This window comes from Dromiciops gliroides, chromosome 1 (assembly GCF_019393635.1).
Source record: "Dromiciops gliroides isolate mDroGli1 chromosome 1, mDroGli1.pri, whole genome shotgun sequence".
NCBI lineage: Eukaryota > Metazoa > Chordata > Mammalia > Microbiotheria > Microbiotheriidae > Dromiciops > Dromiciops gliroides.
This window is the reverse complement of record NC_057861.1, coordinates 6037731-6051832: the sequence shown is the minus strand read 5'-3', so window position 1 is coordinate 6051832 and position 14102 is coordinate 6037731. Positions and strand designations below refer to the sequence as shown.

The window sequence follows — 14102 nt, the reverse complement described above, 5'->3', positions numbered from 1 at the left end:
ATGCTTATGATTTGGGTTTTGGTTCTGATTCGCTCATCTCATATTTACTATTTCTAAGGGCACCAAGGCTCCGGCATTTATGTTTTTGCACAGACCAGCACCCCCCCCCCTCCCCAACCCCCCCAGCCCTCAGCCTTCCACCATTTGCTGAATGTGGAACCTCAGAGGTCCGTAAGGTCTGTAAGGAGCAGCTTTTAGGCAATGGGCAATTTGACCACAGATTTATAGCTGGGGGGAGGGGGGGCGTGCCCAAGTCCTCTACTACATTACTCTCATTTTCTAGGGGAGGAAACTGAGTCTGGGAGAGGGGAAGTAACTTGCTCACAATTGTAAAATGGGAAATACCACAATCTACCTGACTGGATTGTCTTAAGGATTAACTGAGAGAATATTTGCAAGTCGGTGCAGTGCCTGGCATGTAGTCGGTGCTTAATAAATGTTTTCCTTCTTCCTGAACTAGGTTGGTGGCTATGTGCAAAGGATAGAAGCCAAAGATGTCAAGGAGGTGGGATCCATGAGTTGTGGCCATGGGTTTGGTGTGTGGGTGAGGGGGGGTCGAGGATGGCACTGATTTCAGACCTAGGGGGTTAGGACGGTGGTGTGTACTCTTTATAGAACAGGGAAGCTTGGAAGAAGGGTGGGGGGGTGGGGAGAAGGATGGTTTCAGTTTTGGACACATTGAATTTGAGGTGTCTCTGGGACATCCAATTCAAAATGCACAATAGTAGTTGGGGGGCAGGGGGCTAAAGGTCAGGGGTCAGACTCAGGCTGGATGCCTAGATTTGGGAATCCTCTGTGCAGAAATGGTCTTTGAGCCCAGGAGAGCAGGGGAGGGCATCCAGTGAGAAGAGAAGGCCCAGCACAGAGCCCCGGCTAATTCTCCTAGTCCATGACGTGGATGTAAGAGGGGTGGTCAGACCGGTAGTAAAGTCAGAAGAGAGCAGGGTCATGAGGGCCCATCGAGGAGAAGGGAGTGGTCACCAGTGTGGAATATGGCGGAGCGGGGCAGCTAGGTGGTGCAGTGGATAAAGCACTGGCCCTGGATTCAGGAAGACCTGAGTTCAAATGTGGCGTCAGACACTTGACACTTACTAGCTGTGTGACTCTGGGCAAGTCACTTAATCCCCATTGCCCCGGCAAAAAAAAAAAAAAGAAAAAAAAAAGGAATATGGCGGAGAGGTCAAGCCATCGGATCGGATGGTTAGGAAACTGTTGGCCAATTTGGAAGTGGTGACAGTTGAGAGAAGCTGGAGGATTTGGGAGAGAGGGAAGGGAAGCGGAAGCTGTGCTTCTGGGCAAGTTTTTCCAGGAGCCGGAGAGGATGGAGGGAGGAGGGAGACGCCTGGGTGTGTCTGCAGGCAGTAGGAAAAGAACCAATGCAAAGGGAATGTTGGAAGATGGGGGCTGCGCTGGAGAAGACGGGAGGAGGGGGGATCCAGGACACTGGCTGGCCGAGGGCCTCCAGAGGCCACCGGAACTTCTTCAAAAACTGGAGTGGAGGAAGAGGGAGTGGGAGGCTACCCCAAGGGCTGGTGAGATGAGGAGAGGGGACAGCTAAGAGGAGGCTTTCCCAGTAAAGCTCTGGAAGGTGAAATGGCCTGAAGGAAAAACTTAAGGACAGAGAAGAATTGGGGGTGGGGGTGGGGGTAGGGTAAGACAGAGAGAGGGAGGGGCAGCTAGGAGGAGCCACAGTGCTCAGCTGGGCTTAGGGTCAGGAGGACTCATCTCCCCTAGTTCGAATCCAGCCTCTGACCCCTGGGCAAGTCACCTCACCCTGGTTGCCTCAGTTTCCTCATCTGAAAATCTGACCTGAACTGGAGAAGGAAATGGCAAACCCCTCCAGTGTCTCTGCCAAGGAAACCCCACAAGGGATCACAAACTCGGACACAATTGAACAACAAGGACAAAAGGTGAGTGGAGCAATCTAGCAAGATGAGCAGAGGAATTTCAGGGTCCTTGATTAGCTCATAACTTGTGGGTGATGAGCAGCTCTAGGGTGTGAACACCCATCATCCCTGATTGTGGCTAAGGGTGGAGGTGCAGGGAGACCCCTGACCTCCCACCTCAGTGCCCGAATCATGCCCGGGTGTCAAATCTTGGTGTGCTGGGGTGGGGTGGGGGGAGGTCCTGGAAGAGCCCAGCTTCTGGGCCTCTAGCTCCTCGGAGCTCTCTGTGCCCGGTAAGGCGATGGATGACAGGAAAGCAGACCAGACTAGACCAGCAGAGCCCACTCACTCCCCTGTCGAGGACTGGGCCTGAGGTCTCACATGCACACGCCTCGGTCACTCCTGTGCGCAGGGGAGCACAGGCCCAGCCTGGGCATGGCTGGTGAGGGCCTTTCTGATCCCGTATGAATGACAGTTCACAGATGTTGGCTCTCTCTAGGGGCTGGAGAAGCTGCCGGGCCAGCTCCCAGGACAGTGGCCCTCGGGGGGCCAGAGAAGTCCAGATCCTGCTCTGTGGCTGAGAGTCTGACCCGCTGGCTAAATCCCAACTCAGGGTCTCAGAAGCCCAAGGCATCTGGCAGGCATGATTCTGCTGGGGGACTCTGAACAACTCTCTCCCCTGCTCTGGGACGCCACCTGTCCTTCTGGGTAAAATGAAGGCACCAGAGGAACAGGCCCATAGGGCCCTCTGGCTCCCACCCCAACATTCAGAATTCTGTGTTTGAAGACATCCCATGCTGAGTGAGGGAGGGGAGAGAGACAGTGAGTGAGTGAGTGTGTGCGCACACACGTGCATGCACGAATGTATACACATGTACAGGACGAGGCCCCCCGTGAGACTGAGCAGAAAGAGCCTGGCTGACTCCAGGCCAGATGCTGGAGGGCAGCATGGAGAGGGGGCCACCCGCACCTGCCTGTGAGAGCTCCCCCTCTTCCCAGAGACGGAGACAGGCCCTGGGGGGCCAGGAAAAGCCCGGCAGGAGAGGCCTGGCTGAGTTTTGTATCCAATGCTGTGTTCATTTATTTCATACTTACAAAAAGAATCGCCCGCCCCTTGTCCCTTCCCAGAAATACGGTCTCTTTTACAAACATTTAAAAATTAAAACCCAAATGAGGACAGGTGAATTTTGGTACAATTATTGAGCAACGTCACTGTCATAATTAGAGCTGCAATGTCCTATGGGTGACAAGTGTCCACGTGCCCCATAGGGAAATCCTGATTCTTGGCCAAGGAAAGTCCTCTGTCACGAGCGAGCAGACTCGCCTGGAAAGCCCGCCCGGGGGAGCGCAGCCTCTCTCTTGGCAGGGGAGTCTCTGGGCTGCTGACGCCTTTCCCCTTCCACCCGCCAGGGCTCCATGGGCCCTGGGGCTGCCCGCGGCCGCTGGTGCCGGCGGGCTCTGGAGGGCTGTGCTTGTGGCCGGGCAGGGTGATGGCCGTCTCCCTCCGCCTCCCCGACAACTCATGGCGAGTCCCCTGGAGCACGGGGGGAGGCCTTCCGGCGTGGGAGCTGCAGCTCCCTGCAGTCCCAGGACCTTGCTCTGGAGAGGGAGGTCCTTCTAGGAAGGAGGGCCGGACCTGTCCGTGTCTGGTTGTCACACACCCTGCCGTGGTCTCCCTGTGCGCTGGAGGCCCTCCTGCTGGTTCCTTTGGGAGGGCAGGGCGGCCATCCGTCCGTCGGGCAAGACGTGGCTGTGTCGTGGTTAGTGCCGAGAAGTGTGTACCTCCTAGCGCAGGCCACCTCCAGAAGGCTGGGGGCTGCTATTTGTCCCTCAAGATGTCCAGCTGTTCCTGGTACTCTGTGAACAGTCGTTGGAAGCGCAGGTTCTGCCCGATGACCGGAAGCAGCTCTTTGAGGAGTTCTCGCTTTCGTAAGCCCTGCACACAGACAAAAGGGAAGAGTTGGGGCGGGCCTGACCTATGCTGGGGCGTGCTTGAGGGGGCCCACAGCTCACCTGGCCAGCTCTAGAGGCCTCACTTCCCCCCTCCCCCGGCCACCTACAGGGCACACTGAAAGGGAAGTGAGAGAACAGATGGGAATATGGAGAAGAAAGCCCAAAGCCCTTTACAAAGCCCCCTGCTGGGCACTCAGCCACGCAGGGTGACACGCCAAAGAAGTTACCGGATGTGCCCGTGGAGAGTGAGGTCAAGCCCACTCACATGGGACCACCAGCCCCCCAACGACAGTTCCCAGATGGTGCTCAGCTCTTGCACCAGGATCCCCGAGGAAGGGGACCTTCCCTCTCTCTCCTGAGACAAGCCTGAGTGGGCAGGAAGTCCTCCCTAATCACGAGCCCTTCCCCCACTGCTCCTGGCTCTGCCCTCGGGACCAGGCAGAATGAGGCTGATCCTTCTCTAGGTGACACGTCCTCAGATGGCACAGTCTCAAGTCCTGGCTGCCTGCCTGTGGCAGCACTAGACCAGGAGCTCCTTGAGAGCAGGCCCTGGCACATAGTGGGCACCGATCAATGCTGTGGATCCAGGCTAGAGGAGCCCTGCTGCCTCCCTACACCCGCACACCAGGCTGTCTTCAGTCTACATTGTGCTTGGTTGTTTTCTTGACATCTTGGCTCGTAAAGCTTGCGGTCCACTAGGACTCCCAAATCTTTTCCCTTCATATAAACTGTTGTCCAGCCATTCCTCCCAAATGTCTCCTTGTGAACCCAAGGAGGAGACCTGTCATTTACAGCCCTTCATTTTCACCCTATTAGATCAAGCACAATATTCTGGGTTACTGGGATGTCTGAATCCTGCCAGGCAGAGCGTGGCGGCCACTGCTCTCAATAGCTGGCCTCTATGGCATTTACGTGACTGCCCAAATTCCTGAGGAAAGGTCCTCTCCATGCCCTGGCCCGGGGTTTATGCTGCAGCCTTCCCTGTTGGAGAAGGGGCTGGAAGATATCCAGCTCTTCCCTTCTCCTGGCCCGGTCTGAGGTTTCTGTGAGATCTCAGGTAAGTCCAGAACCCGTGATCACGTGGGAAAAGCGCATGACAAGGCTGGCATTTCAGCAGTGCCCAAAGGCTTGTAAAGGGCCGGCAGCTCCTTGGGGCCCAGAGGCCCAGTCTTCCTTGCTCAGCACCCCGCTGTTAGACAGGAAACACAAATATCTGGGGTGTCTCCAGCAGGGACTAGGAAAGCACTGACGGTCTCTACCTTGTCCCTGACTACATCCGTCTATGGCTGGCTATCTGCTGTCTCTCTCCGGCTCCCTCGCTCTTCCTTTCCTATGCCATCAGTCACAGATCGGTGGTGCAGGTGCATTCCTCCTCCTCTCCCCTGCCCTCACTCCAATGCCTGGCACCGTATCCCTCCTGCCCATGGGCTCCCCCTTCCTCCCACCCCATGTCCGAGCTGTGCCCTGGAGGAGGGACCTCTCTGCAGGAGATTCCCAGGGGTTCGCCATGTTTTCAGCAATGCCCACCCCCCTTTGGGCAGCACTGACCGTCCTGGTGAACAGGAACGGGAGACCTTACCACCACTGTTGATTCCCACTGACTTCCAGTAGAGTAATGGACTGGCCCCAGCAAATCCTTGCATAATTCTCGCAGCCGATATTCAAACCCTGAGTGTGAAAGGATGAAGACACGCTGAAGTGGGTCCTGGACGTGCAGCCAGGGCTTGGGGAACCTCCCTCCCAGAGGGGCCTGTGGGGCTGGGGGTCCTGGTGGCTCCAGTCCTTTCCCCAAACATTGTGCCCTCCTCCCCCTCAGCCCCAGCCCCAACAAGTGGCTGCTGCTTTCTTGGCACAGCGCCCATGGCCTGGGAGTCCTCTGGGATTCATTCTCAGCTCATCCCCTACTCTGAGGAGTGGAGATATGCAGGTCCTAAGCAGGTCTTTGTGTCTTCCCCTCGCTGGCCTCAGGCCCACCTGCCCTAACGAGGCCCCCGGACCCCTGGCTGGGGGAGCAGCTGGGGTCTGGGCCAGGCTCTTGCCACGCCCTGCCCGGCATCCCCAGCCCTCTTGTGGACGGAGCCCGGGCTCACCTTCATTAACTAGGTACCGTGCATAGACGAGGAGCCAGTGGCGATACTCCTGGCTGGACTGTAGCGTCAGGGCTGCTGCCATCTGGCTCTCTAGGTAGGCCAAGGTGGTCTCTTGCTGGACCACATGAGGCACGGAGAACAAGCGAGTGGCTTGTCTTCCTGAACTGCAAAGACAAGATGGGGACCATGTGACAAGCCTGGTCCCTGGGCCTGCCACGGCGGCCAGAGAGGAAGAAGGGCAGGGGCGTGAGCTGCTGCTGTCGGCCGTGTCTCAGACCCCCCCAGGCGGGCGAGCGAGCCCCTTCGCCTGGCCTTTCACCCAGGCCCTCTCCCAAAGCACAAGGAAAGGTGGGGGCTGGAGCCAAGCGGAGGGTGACACAGTGAATACCAAGAGGCCACGCACCTGGGGGCCACGCCTCGGGACTGGCTTCATCTAATCCAATCCACATTTACTCCAGCACCACAAACCACCGTGCACATGGGCAGACCAGGCTTCTCATAAGCCTGGGGGCCTCCTGTGGCAACACTTGGGAAAGCAGGCCCATGCAAATGGCTGGGGTGGGGCAGGCTGCCCTGGCCGGCCGGTGTCCCGGCCGTGGGAGAGCTGGAGACACCAGGAGGCCCTGGTCAGTCTGACCGTGGGTGGTTCTGTGTCAGAATCTGCTGTGCCTCAATAATAGGGGTGACACTAAAGGAGATGTGGAACCCTCGGCCCCGGCCCCAGGGAGATCGAGTCCTGGGTCCGGTCGGCTGTCAGGCGCCCTCAGCATTTGTGCCGGGCACTGTGCTTGGGGCTGGAGATGCAGAGGCAAAGGACAGCGTCTGTCCTCGAGCTCACAGCATAGGCGACACAAAAGGACTATGGGGAGGGGCTGGCGAGGGCTTCCTGGAGGAGGCGGCGGGAAGCCAGCACAGGGAGCAGAGGAGGGAAGCAGAACAGTCAGGTCAGGCCCTGGATTGAGGGGACATGTTGGGGAGTGGGGGGTGAGAGGCTGGAGGGGCCCATGTAAGAAAGGGCTATGGAGGCCACAGGAATTCACTGGAGTCTACGGGGGGGGGGGGGGGGGGGGGGTTGGTGGTGGTGGCAGGATCAGGCCTGAAGGATGGTCCAGGGCCCACAGAGAGACCTGAGGCAGGCAGTCGCCCCCATGACAGCTGCAGTGATGGTCGGGGAGGAGGGGGCAGACTGGAGAGCCATCGACAAGAGGCCCACTGAAAGTGGCCTCGCCATCACATCCTGGGGGCCAGCGGGCCTCACTGTGGGCCCCGAGGCTGGACTCTGCCATGTGCCATCTTCCCCTCAGACTGTGAGGAGAGCAGGCACTGTCTGCGAGCCCCTGACAGTGCTCGGCGTGTGGCAACGGTTTAAGAAATGCCAGTTTTTCCTTCCTTCCTAACATACGCAAAGTGCTCTGCAAAAATTTGTTCTTTTGGGGGCAGGACAATGAGGGTTAAGTGACTCGCCCAGGGTCACACAGCTAGTAAGTGTCAAGTGTCTGAGGCCGGATTTGAACTCAGGTACTCCTGAATCCAGGGCCGGTGCTCTATCCACAGCGCCACTTAGCTGCCCCTGTGCAAATCTTAAACTACATGCTTGGCTGCCTTCTCATCATCCATTCATTCACTCACTCACTCACTTGCTCCTTCACTCATTCACGGGTAGAGGACAGAGGGTGTGTGCGTACTTAGACGTGCGTCCCTGGATTATGGCTAGAGGTCCGGAGCACAGCATGGCCTCCTGGGACGGCAAGCTGTTCCTGTAGTCTGCACACTGGGCTAAGGAATCCTGCTTGTCAGAAACCAGGTTCCTGGAGGGGAAGAGAACAGACGTCCGAGTTCAGGACGGTTACGGGCACGAGGACAGCTTGGTCAGCTCTTGGGCTGTGTCTCCTCAGAGAGCTGCCTGGGGCCCACCGGAGAGGCTTCTCCAGGGCCCCCAAAGCCCTTGTATGGAACCCTGCTGGACCCCAGAGGCTGGCACACGGCAGCCTGTGGCCGGGGCACCACCTGAGGTGGTGGAGGAGCTGGTCACGGCGCTTGCCCCAAGGCTGCCTGCGCCGGAGCCCCTCTGGGGGCTGGCTCCTGAGGGAACTTGGTGGCCCCGGCTGATGGCTACACAGACCCCTGGAGCAGAGGAGGCCCCCTCCGTGGCCACTCTCTGCTCAAGGCCCAGCATGGAATCCCTGTGGGCCTTGGACTCTCTGTCAGCCTTAGCTCTTGATGTGCCCGCATGTGCCAGGGGGCAGGACTTGCTCTTCTCCCGTGGGCAGAAGCCTATGGCAGGGGTGGGGGGCTCCCACTGCAGTGTGAAGGCTGAGTGCCAAGGCCAGGCTGGACTGATCTAATTGACCTCCTGGAGGTGTAGCAGCGGATGGGGCCACTCTACATACGTGTGCCTCCTGCTGCTTCACAGGGCTGTGATGAGCAAGGGGGCACAGGAGCCTATGCCATGGCACCCGGGGCCTGCCCTCGTTTACTGTAGGGAAGGGGAACTGGCCCCAGGCAGGGACCCTTACACAGGCCATGCCAGGAAGGCTCCAGGAAGCCTGGGGCTTTGGCCTTGCTGGCAACCTTTGGTACGGAGGTGGCCTCCGGGGATACTGACAGCCCGCATGGCTGGCAGCCTCTGCCATGGGCTTCAGGACGAAGGGAAGAGCAGGGCTTACGCCAGCCCTTTGAGAGATGAGGGAGGGGGCAGTGACCTGCCCGGGTGGGCGCTGGCAGCCAGGCCACCTCCTGCCCCCAATGTCCCAGTGCGGCCCCGAGAGGAGGTCATCAATGTGCCTCCCTGGACAGCTGGGCGGGGAGATTGTGGCCCGTGGTTCTAGAAGGAGGACAGCCTCTTTGGGAGCTGCTCTCAGCAGGTATCTCCCCTGTGTGGGCACCTGTGAAGGTCAGGCCCTTCCACACAGCGGCCTCAGCTTTGTAAAGCACGGTCCTCACATCCTGGCCCTGTGAGGTGGGCAGCACAAATGTCCTACCCATCAGAGGTAACTGACCCAAGGTCCCACAGACCAAACAAAGTTGGTGGCCCAGCCCTCCCTGACCATGCCAGCTGCCTCTGTAACTCACTTACAGGAGTCTCCCCAGAAGGGACCTGGCTGGGTAGGGCATACAGTCTCATGGGGAAAGCAGTAAGGGGAGACCCCCAACACACCCAGCTGGCCACTGACCCAGGGCACAGGAGGACCACTGACCCAACTAACTGCCTTAGAGAGAAGTGGACATGGAGCCTGCTGACCTCGAGAGCCGCAGTCCCCTGTGGCCCCTGGTCTGGTGCCCGGGGCTGCTTCTACTTGCACACAATGACAGTGGCAGGAACATCATCAGCTCACACAAGAGCCGAGTGCAGGACGCTGAGGACAGAGGGGCCCGAGCAGTGGGAAGTCAGGGAGGGAGACCAGAGGCTCGCTTACTCACCAGGTGGAGAGGGCAGGGTTGAAACAGTAAGCCTTCCCGTCAGACAGATTCATTACGGGGATGCCGTGCTGGGTCAGCAAGATCTGTGAAACGGTCATATCACTTCCTAGAGAGAAGACCAGAAGAATTGTTCCCACTGCTAAGATTGAGAAATGCCTTGAAAACCTCATTAACACCAATAACCGCCTCCTTCCTCTAACACACGCAGTTTACAAAGCACTTTATGTGTTGTCTCAGGCTCCTCACAAAAATGAGGTAGATCCTGCAAGGATCAGCTACCCTGCCCATTGCAGGATACAGGATACAGGCCCAGAGAAATGACGTGACATGTGGCAGGTGAGCCCCTCCCTCAACACTGACTGGCCCTGCTGAAGATCATGGCATAAACCCAGGGCCCTCCCTCGGATCCTCTCTAGTGTGCCCGCTGTGCCCACTGAGGGCAGAGGCTGGAGGGTAGGCACATGACCTGGAGTAGGGACGGAGCCACACCGGCCCTGCTCGAACCAGCCCCCTAACACACCCTGCTGGTAAAAGGGGCCTCCATTACCTGATAGAATAGTCTGCAGAGACTCATCTTTGATGACGACCACCTGTTTATGGACATCCCTATGAAAGGAAATGGGGACAATCAGTTCCTCCAAAGGCAAATTTCACCAGTGGGCAGTGGGTATGGTTTGGGGCCTGGCCGAGGCCCCCTGGCGCAGGCGTTGGCAGAGGAAAGGACTTCTCAGTGGACACTGATTTTGTCTCTGGTCCCGGGCAGGGGCTAATCTTTGGCAAGGCCTCTCTGCCATCACACCTGTCTTATCTTACATAGAGAAAGCTCAGGCTCAGCGGGGTCCCAGGTCACTGGGCTGGAAGGGAGTCCCCAGACCATCCAGTCCCACCTGGAGGGGAGGTCAGGCTCCAGGCCACAAGGCCAGCGGACAGGCCTTTGGCACAGGGTGACCTGCAGCTCCTTCAGGGGGATAGTTCTTCTCTGGCCCCTCCCCTCCCCTTACCCAGCACATAGTTGGGGCTCAGTGTTTGCAGCTGAGGGCCCAGAGTCTCTGCTCTTATTTAAAAAACTACTCATTTCATGCATTGTGCTCATACAAACGACTACAGGCCTTAAAAGAATTCTCTTTGAAAGGAAAAAATACAGATGGAAGCCAAGAATTCTGCTAAAAAAAAATGCCTGGATGGCTACTGGGAGGGTGCGGGGCAGCCGTGAAGGCTCTGGGCTGCCCTGGTGAGGAAGGGAGGGGCAGTGCCACTCCTGGTAACCTCCCCAAGGCAGAAAAAGATGAGGGAACCGAGGGGAGGACTCCCCGCCTACCCTTCTCCTCTCCTCAAGCCTGCCCATCTTCCCCCAGCCTCGGGTACTCACCACACAGACAAGGTGGCAGCGGAAGTGAGGGCCATGATGTAGGGCCCCGTGCAATGGAGCGTGGAGACGGGGGAGTGCAGGACGATTGGGGGCAGCAGGCGGCGGCCACAGGCGGAGAACACAGACAGGGTCCTCTTCTCGCAGGCAGCGCAGACTACGTCACTGCAAGGAACCAAGGGGAAGCAGGTGTCAGCGTGGGCGCTGTTATTGCTCCCATTTCACAGACTGGTCCATAGACCCGGCACCCTAGGCCCCAACCAGGACAGGACCCAGGTGAGGACTGATGTGCATCTGGGGGGTCTGAAGGCAACAAGAGGTGCCAGGCCGGCATGCTGGGCAGTCATCTGTACTAGGATGGAGGCCTGCTCTCTTCTGGAATAGTCCAGGTCAGAACCCACCAGCTGCCCTGCTCCAGGAGCAGGGGCCTCTCTGGCTAATCCCTGACCCACCTCAGCTGCGCCATCAGAGGTCTTCTGACCTCTAATACACCTAGACAGGAACCCACCTTTGCCTACAAAGCCCTCAATCTGGCGTGGCTCCCATGCCAATGGGATCCTGTTGCAACCTAGGGGTGTCGAGGCCAGCCTGTAGGCCAGGCCCTGTCTCCTTTTACCCCCGGCAGGGGATGGAGCTTCTGGCCATCAGCATCCCTGGCATCTCCTTGCTGAGGCAGTTATGGGGGTGGGGAGGAGTCGGGTGGTGGCAGAGACGGCGCTCAGGCCGCCAGCAGCCCTGAGAACTCACCAGCTGCCCGCTGCAGTGAGGATCCGGCTGGTCAGGACCGTCTCCCACTCTTTTCCTTCCCTAGTACACTTTAAGCGGCTCAGCTTCAAGCCTCCTACTGCAGTCACCTCATTCTCCACTTCAATGTACAAGGAAGGGTCAGAGCTCACCTGCAGTGGGAGAGAGAGGAGACCCGTAAACGGCCGTGTCCCCCAGCCCTGTCCCCTCTGATGGGCTGAGGCGGCCCCAGGCCTGCTCGGCCCCACCCGCTCACACTCGCGGCTGGGTGGTTTAGCAGGGGCACTTTTTTTTTTTTTTGTGGGGCAATGGGGGTTAAGTGACTTGCCCAGGGTCACACAGCTAGTAAGTGTTAAGTGTCTGAGGCTGGATTTGAACTCAGGTACTCCTGAATCCAGGGCCAGTGCTTTAACCACTGCGCCATCTGGCTGCCCCCAGCAGGGGCACTTTTACCAGCTGTGTGTCCTGCATGGCTCCAGATGCCAGGCTCCATCTCACCAATATCGGCTCCCAGAGCAGGAGCGGGGGGACACAGTCTCAGATGCAGCCAGCCTCACCCTGCAAACCCAGCCTGGACCCAGGCCAACGCCCCAAGTCTGGTGCCTCCGTGGCTGCCGCTGATCTCCCCAGAGATCTGTCCTGCCCCTCTCTGGCGGCCTTGTATGAGCAGCAGTGTGTGTCCAGCAAGGTCCTGCCCGGGGGGCCAGGCCGCTGAACAAATTCAGTGCAAGAGAGAACGGCGTTCAGCCCTGGAGGCCTGGGCCTGGGCCTTCACTGCCGCCCTTCAGAAGAGCCCTCCAGGGCCATTTGGAGCTATGCCCAAATGCTGTGGGGCTGTGCATGCCCTTTGACCCAGCAATACCACTTCTAGGGCTGTATCCCAAAGAAAGGGAAAAGGACCCACATGGACAAAAATATTTCTAGCAGCTCTTTTTGTGGCAAAGAACTGGAAATTGATGGGGAATGGCTGAACATGTTGTGGTATATGAATATATATTTTTTTCAATCTTAATAGTATTTTATTGGGGGCAGCTAGATGGCGTAGTGGTTAAAGCACCGGCCCTGGATTCAGGAGTACCTGAGTTCAAATCCGGCCTCAGACACTTGACACTTACTAGCTGTGTGACCATGGGCAAGTCACTTAACCCCCATTGCCTAAAAAAAAAAAAAAAAATAGTATTTTATTTTTTTCCAGTTACATGTAAAGATAGTTTAACATTTGTCTTCATGTTTTTTGGGTTTTTTTTAGTGAGGCAATTGGGGTTAAGTGACTTGTCCGGGGTCACACAGCTAGTAAGTGTTAAGTGTCTGAGGCCGGATTTGAACTCAGGTACTCCTGAATCCAGGGCTGGTGCTCTATCCACTGCGCCACCTAGCTGCCCCCATAAGATCTTGTTTCAAATTTTTTCTCCCTCCCCAAGACAGAGAGCAATTTGATATAGGTTATACATGTGCAATCACATTAAACATATTTCCACATTAGTTATGTTGTGAAAGAAGAATCAGAACAAAAGGAAAACACCTCAAAAAAGAAAAAAACAACAACAAAAAGTAGAAACAGTATGGTTCAATCCGCATTCAGATCCCACAGTTCTTTCTCTGGGTGTGGACAGCACTTTCCTTTGGAATTGTCGTGGATCACTGCACTGCTGAGAAGAGCTAAGTCTGTCACAGCTGATCATCGCACAGTGTGGCTGTTACTGTGTACAATGTTCTCCTGGTTCTGCTCACTTCACTCAGCATCCATCCACTTAAGTCTTTCCAGGTTTCTCTGAACTCCTGCTCATAATTTCTTACAGCACAATGGTATTCCGTTACATTCATATACCACAACCTGTTCAGCCATTTCTCAAGTGATGGGCATCTCCTCAATTTCCAATTCTTTGCCACCACAAAGAGCTGCTAAAAATATTTTTATACATGTGGGTCCTTTCCCCTTCTTTAGGATCTCTTTGGGATACAGACCTAGCAGTAGTATTGCTGGGTCAAAGGGTATGCACAACCCCACAGCCCTTTGGGCACAGTTCCAAACTGTTCTCCAGAATGGTTGGATCAGTTCTCAACTAATGGAATACTATTGTGCTCTAAGAAACGATGAGCAGAGCAGGAGAACATTGAACACAGTATCAACAACACTGTGTGTCGATCAACTGTGATAGACTTGACTCTTCTCAGCAATACAATGGTCCAAGATAGCTCTGAAGGACTCATGATGGAAAAGGCTCTCCACATCCAGAAAAAAAAGAACTATGGAATCTAGATGCAGATTGAAGCACACTATTTCTATTTTTTTGTTGTTCTTTTTCTTGAGGTTTTTCCCTTTCGTTCTGATTCTTCTTTCACAGCATGACTAATGCAGAAACATGTTTCATGTGATTGTACATATATAATCAGATTGCTTGCTGTCCTGGGGAGGGGGAGGGAGAAAAATGTGAAACTAGAAATCTTATAAGGACAAATGTTGAAACTATCTCTACATGTAACTGGAAAATAATAAAATACTTTTATGAACCAAAAAAGAAAGATGAGCAGGCAGAATTCAGAAAAACCTGGGAAGATTTACATGAACTGATACTGAGTGAAGTGAGCAGAACCAGGAGTGTGAAACGAGGCCAGTTGTTGTACACAGTAACAACATTGTTT

The 14102-nt window shown here is 56.1% G+C and overlaps 1 protein-coding gene across 3 annotated transcripts in view; it reads right to left on the bottom strand.

Moving 5' to 3' along the window:
• Window positions 1–2949: 2949 nt before the first annotated feature.
• Window positions 2950–14102, bottom strand: part of LOC122734708 (protein HIRA) — an 86728-nt gene continuing 75575 nt past the window's right edge. For all 3 annotated transcript variants that reach the window (XM_043975721.1, XM_043975720.1, XM_043975722.1), the window contains 8 exons: window positions 11463–11611; window positions 10719–10880; window positions 9897–9955; window positions 9350–9455; window positions 7615–7737; window positions 5930–6093; window positions 5419–5507; window positions 2950–3822 (listed from right to left, as the gene is read on the bottom strand). In XM_043975721.1, the coding sequence (XP_043831656.1) occupies window positions 3706–3822; window positions 5419–5507; window positions 5930–6093; window positions 7615–7737; window positions 9350–9455; window positions 9897–9955; window positions 10719–10880; window positions 11463–11611 (969 nt within the window). In that variant the 3' untranslated portion in view covers window positions 2950–3705. The remainder of the gene's footprint in view (window positions 3823–5418; window positions 5508–5929; window positions 6094–7614; window positions 7738–9349; window positions 9456–9896; window positions 9956–10718; window positions 10881–11462; window positions 11612–14102) is intronic.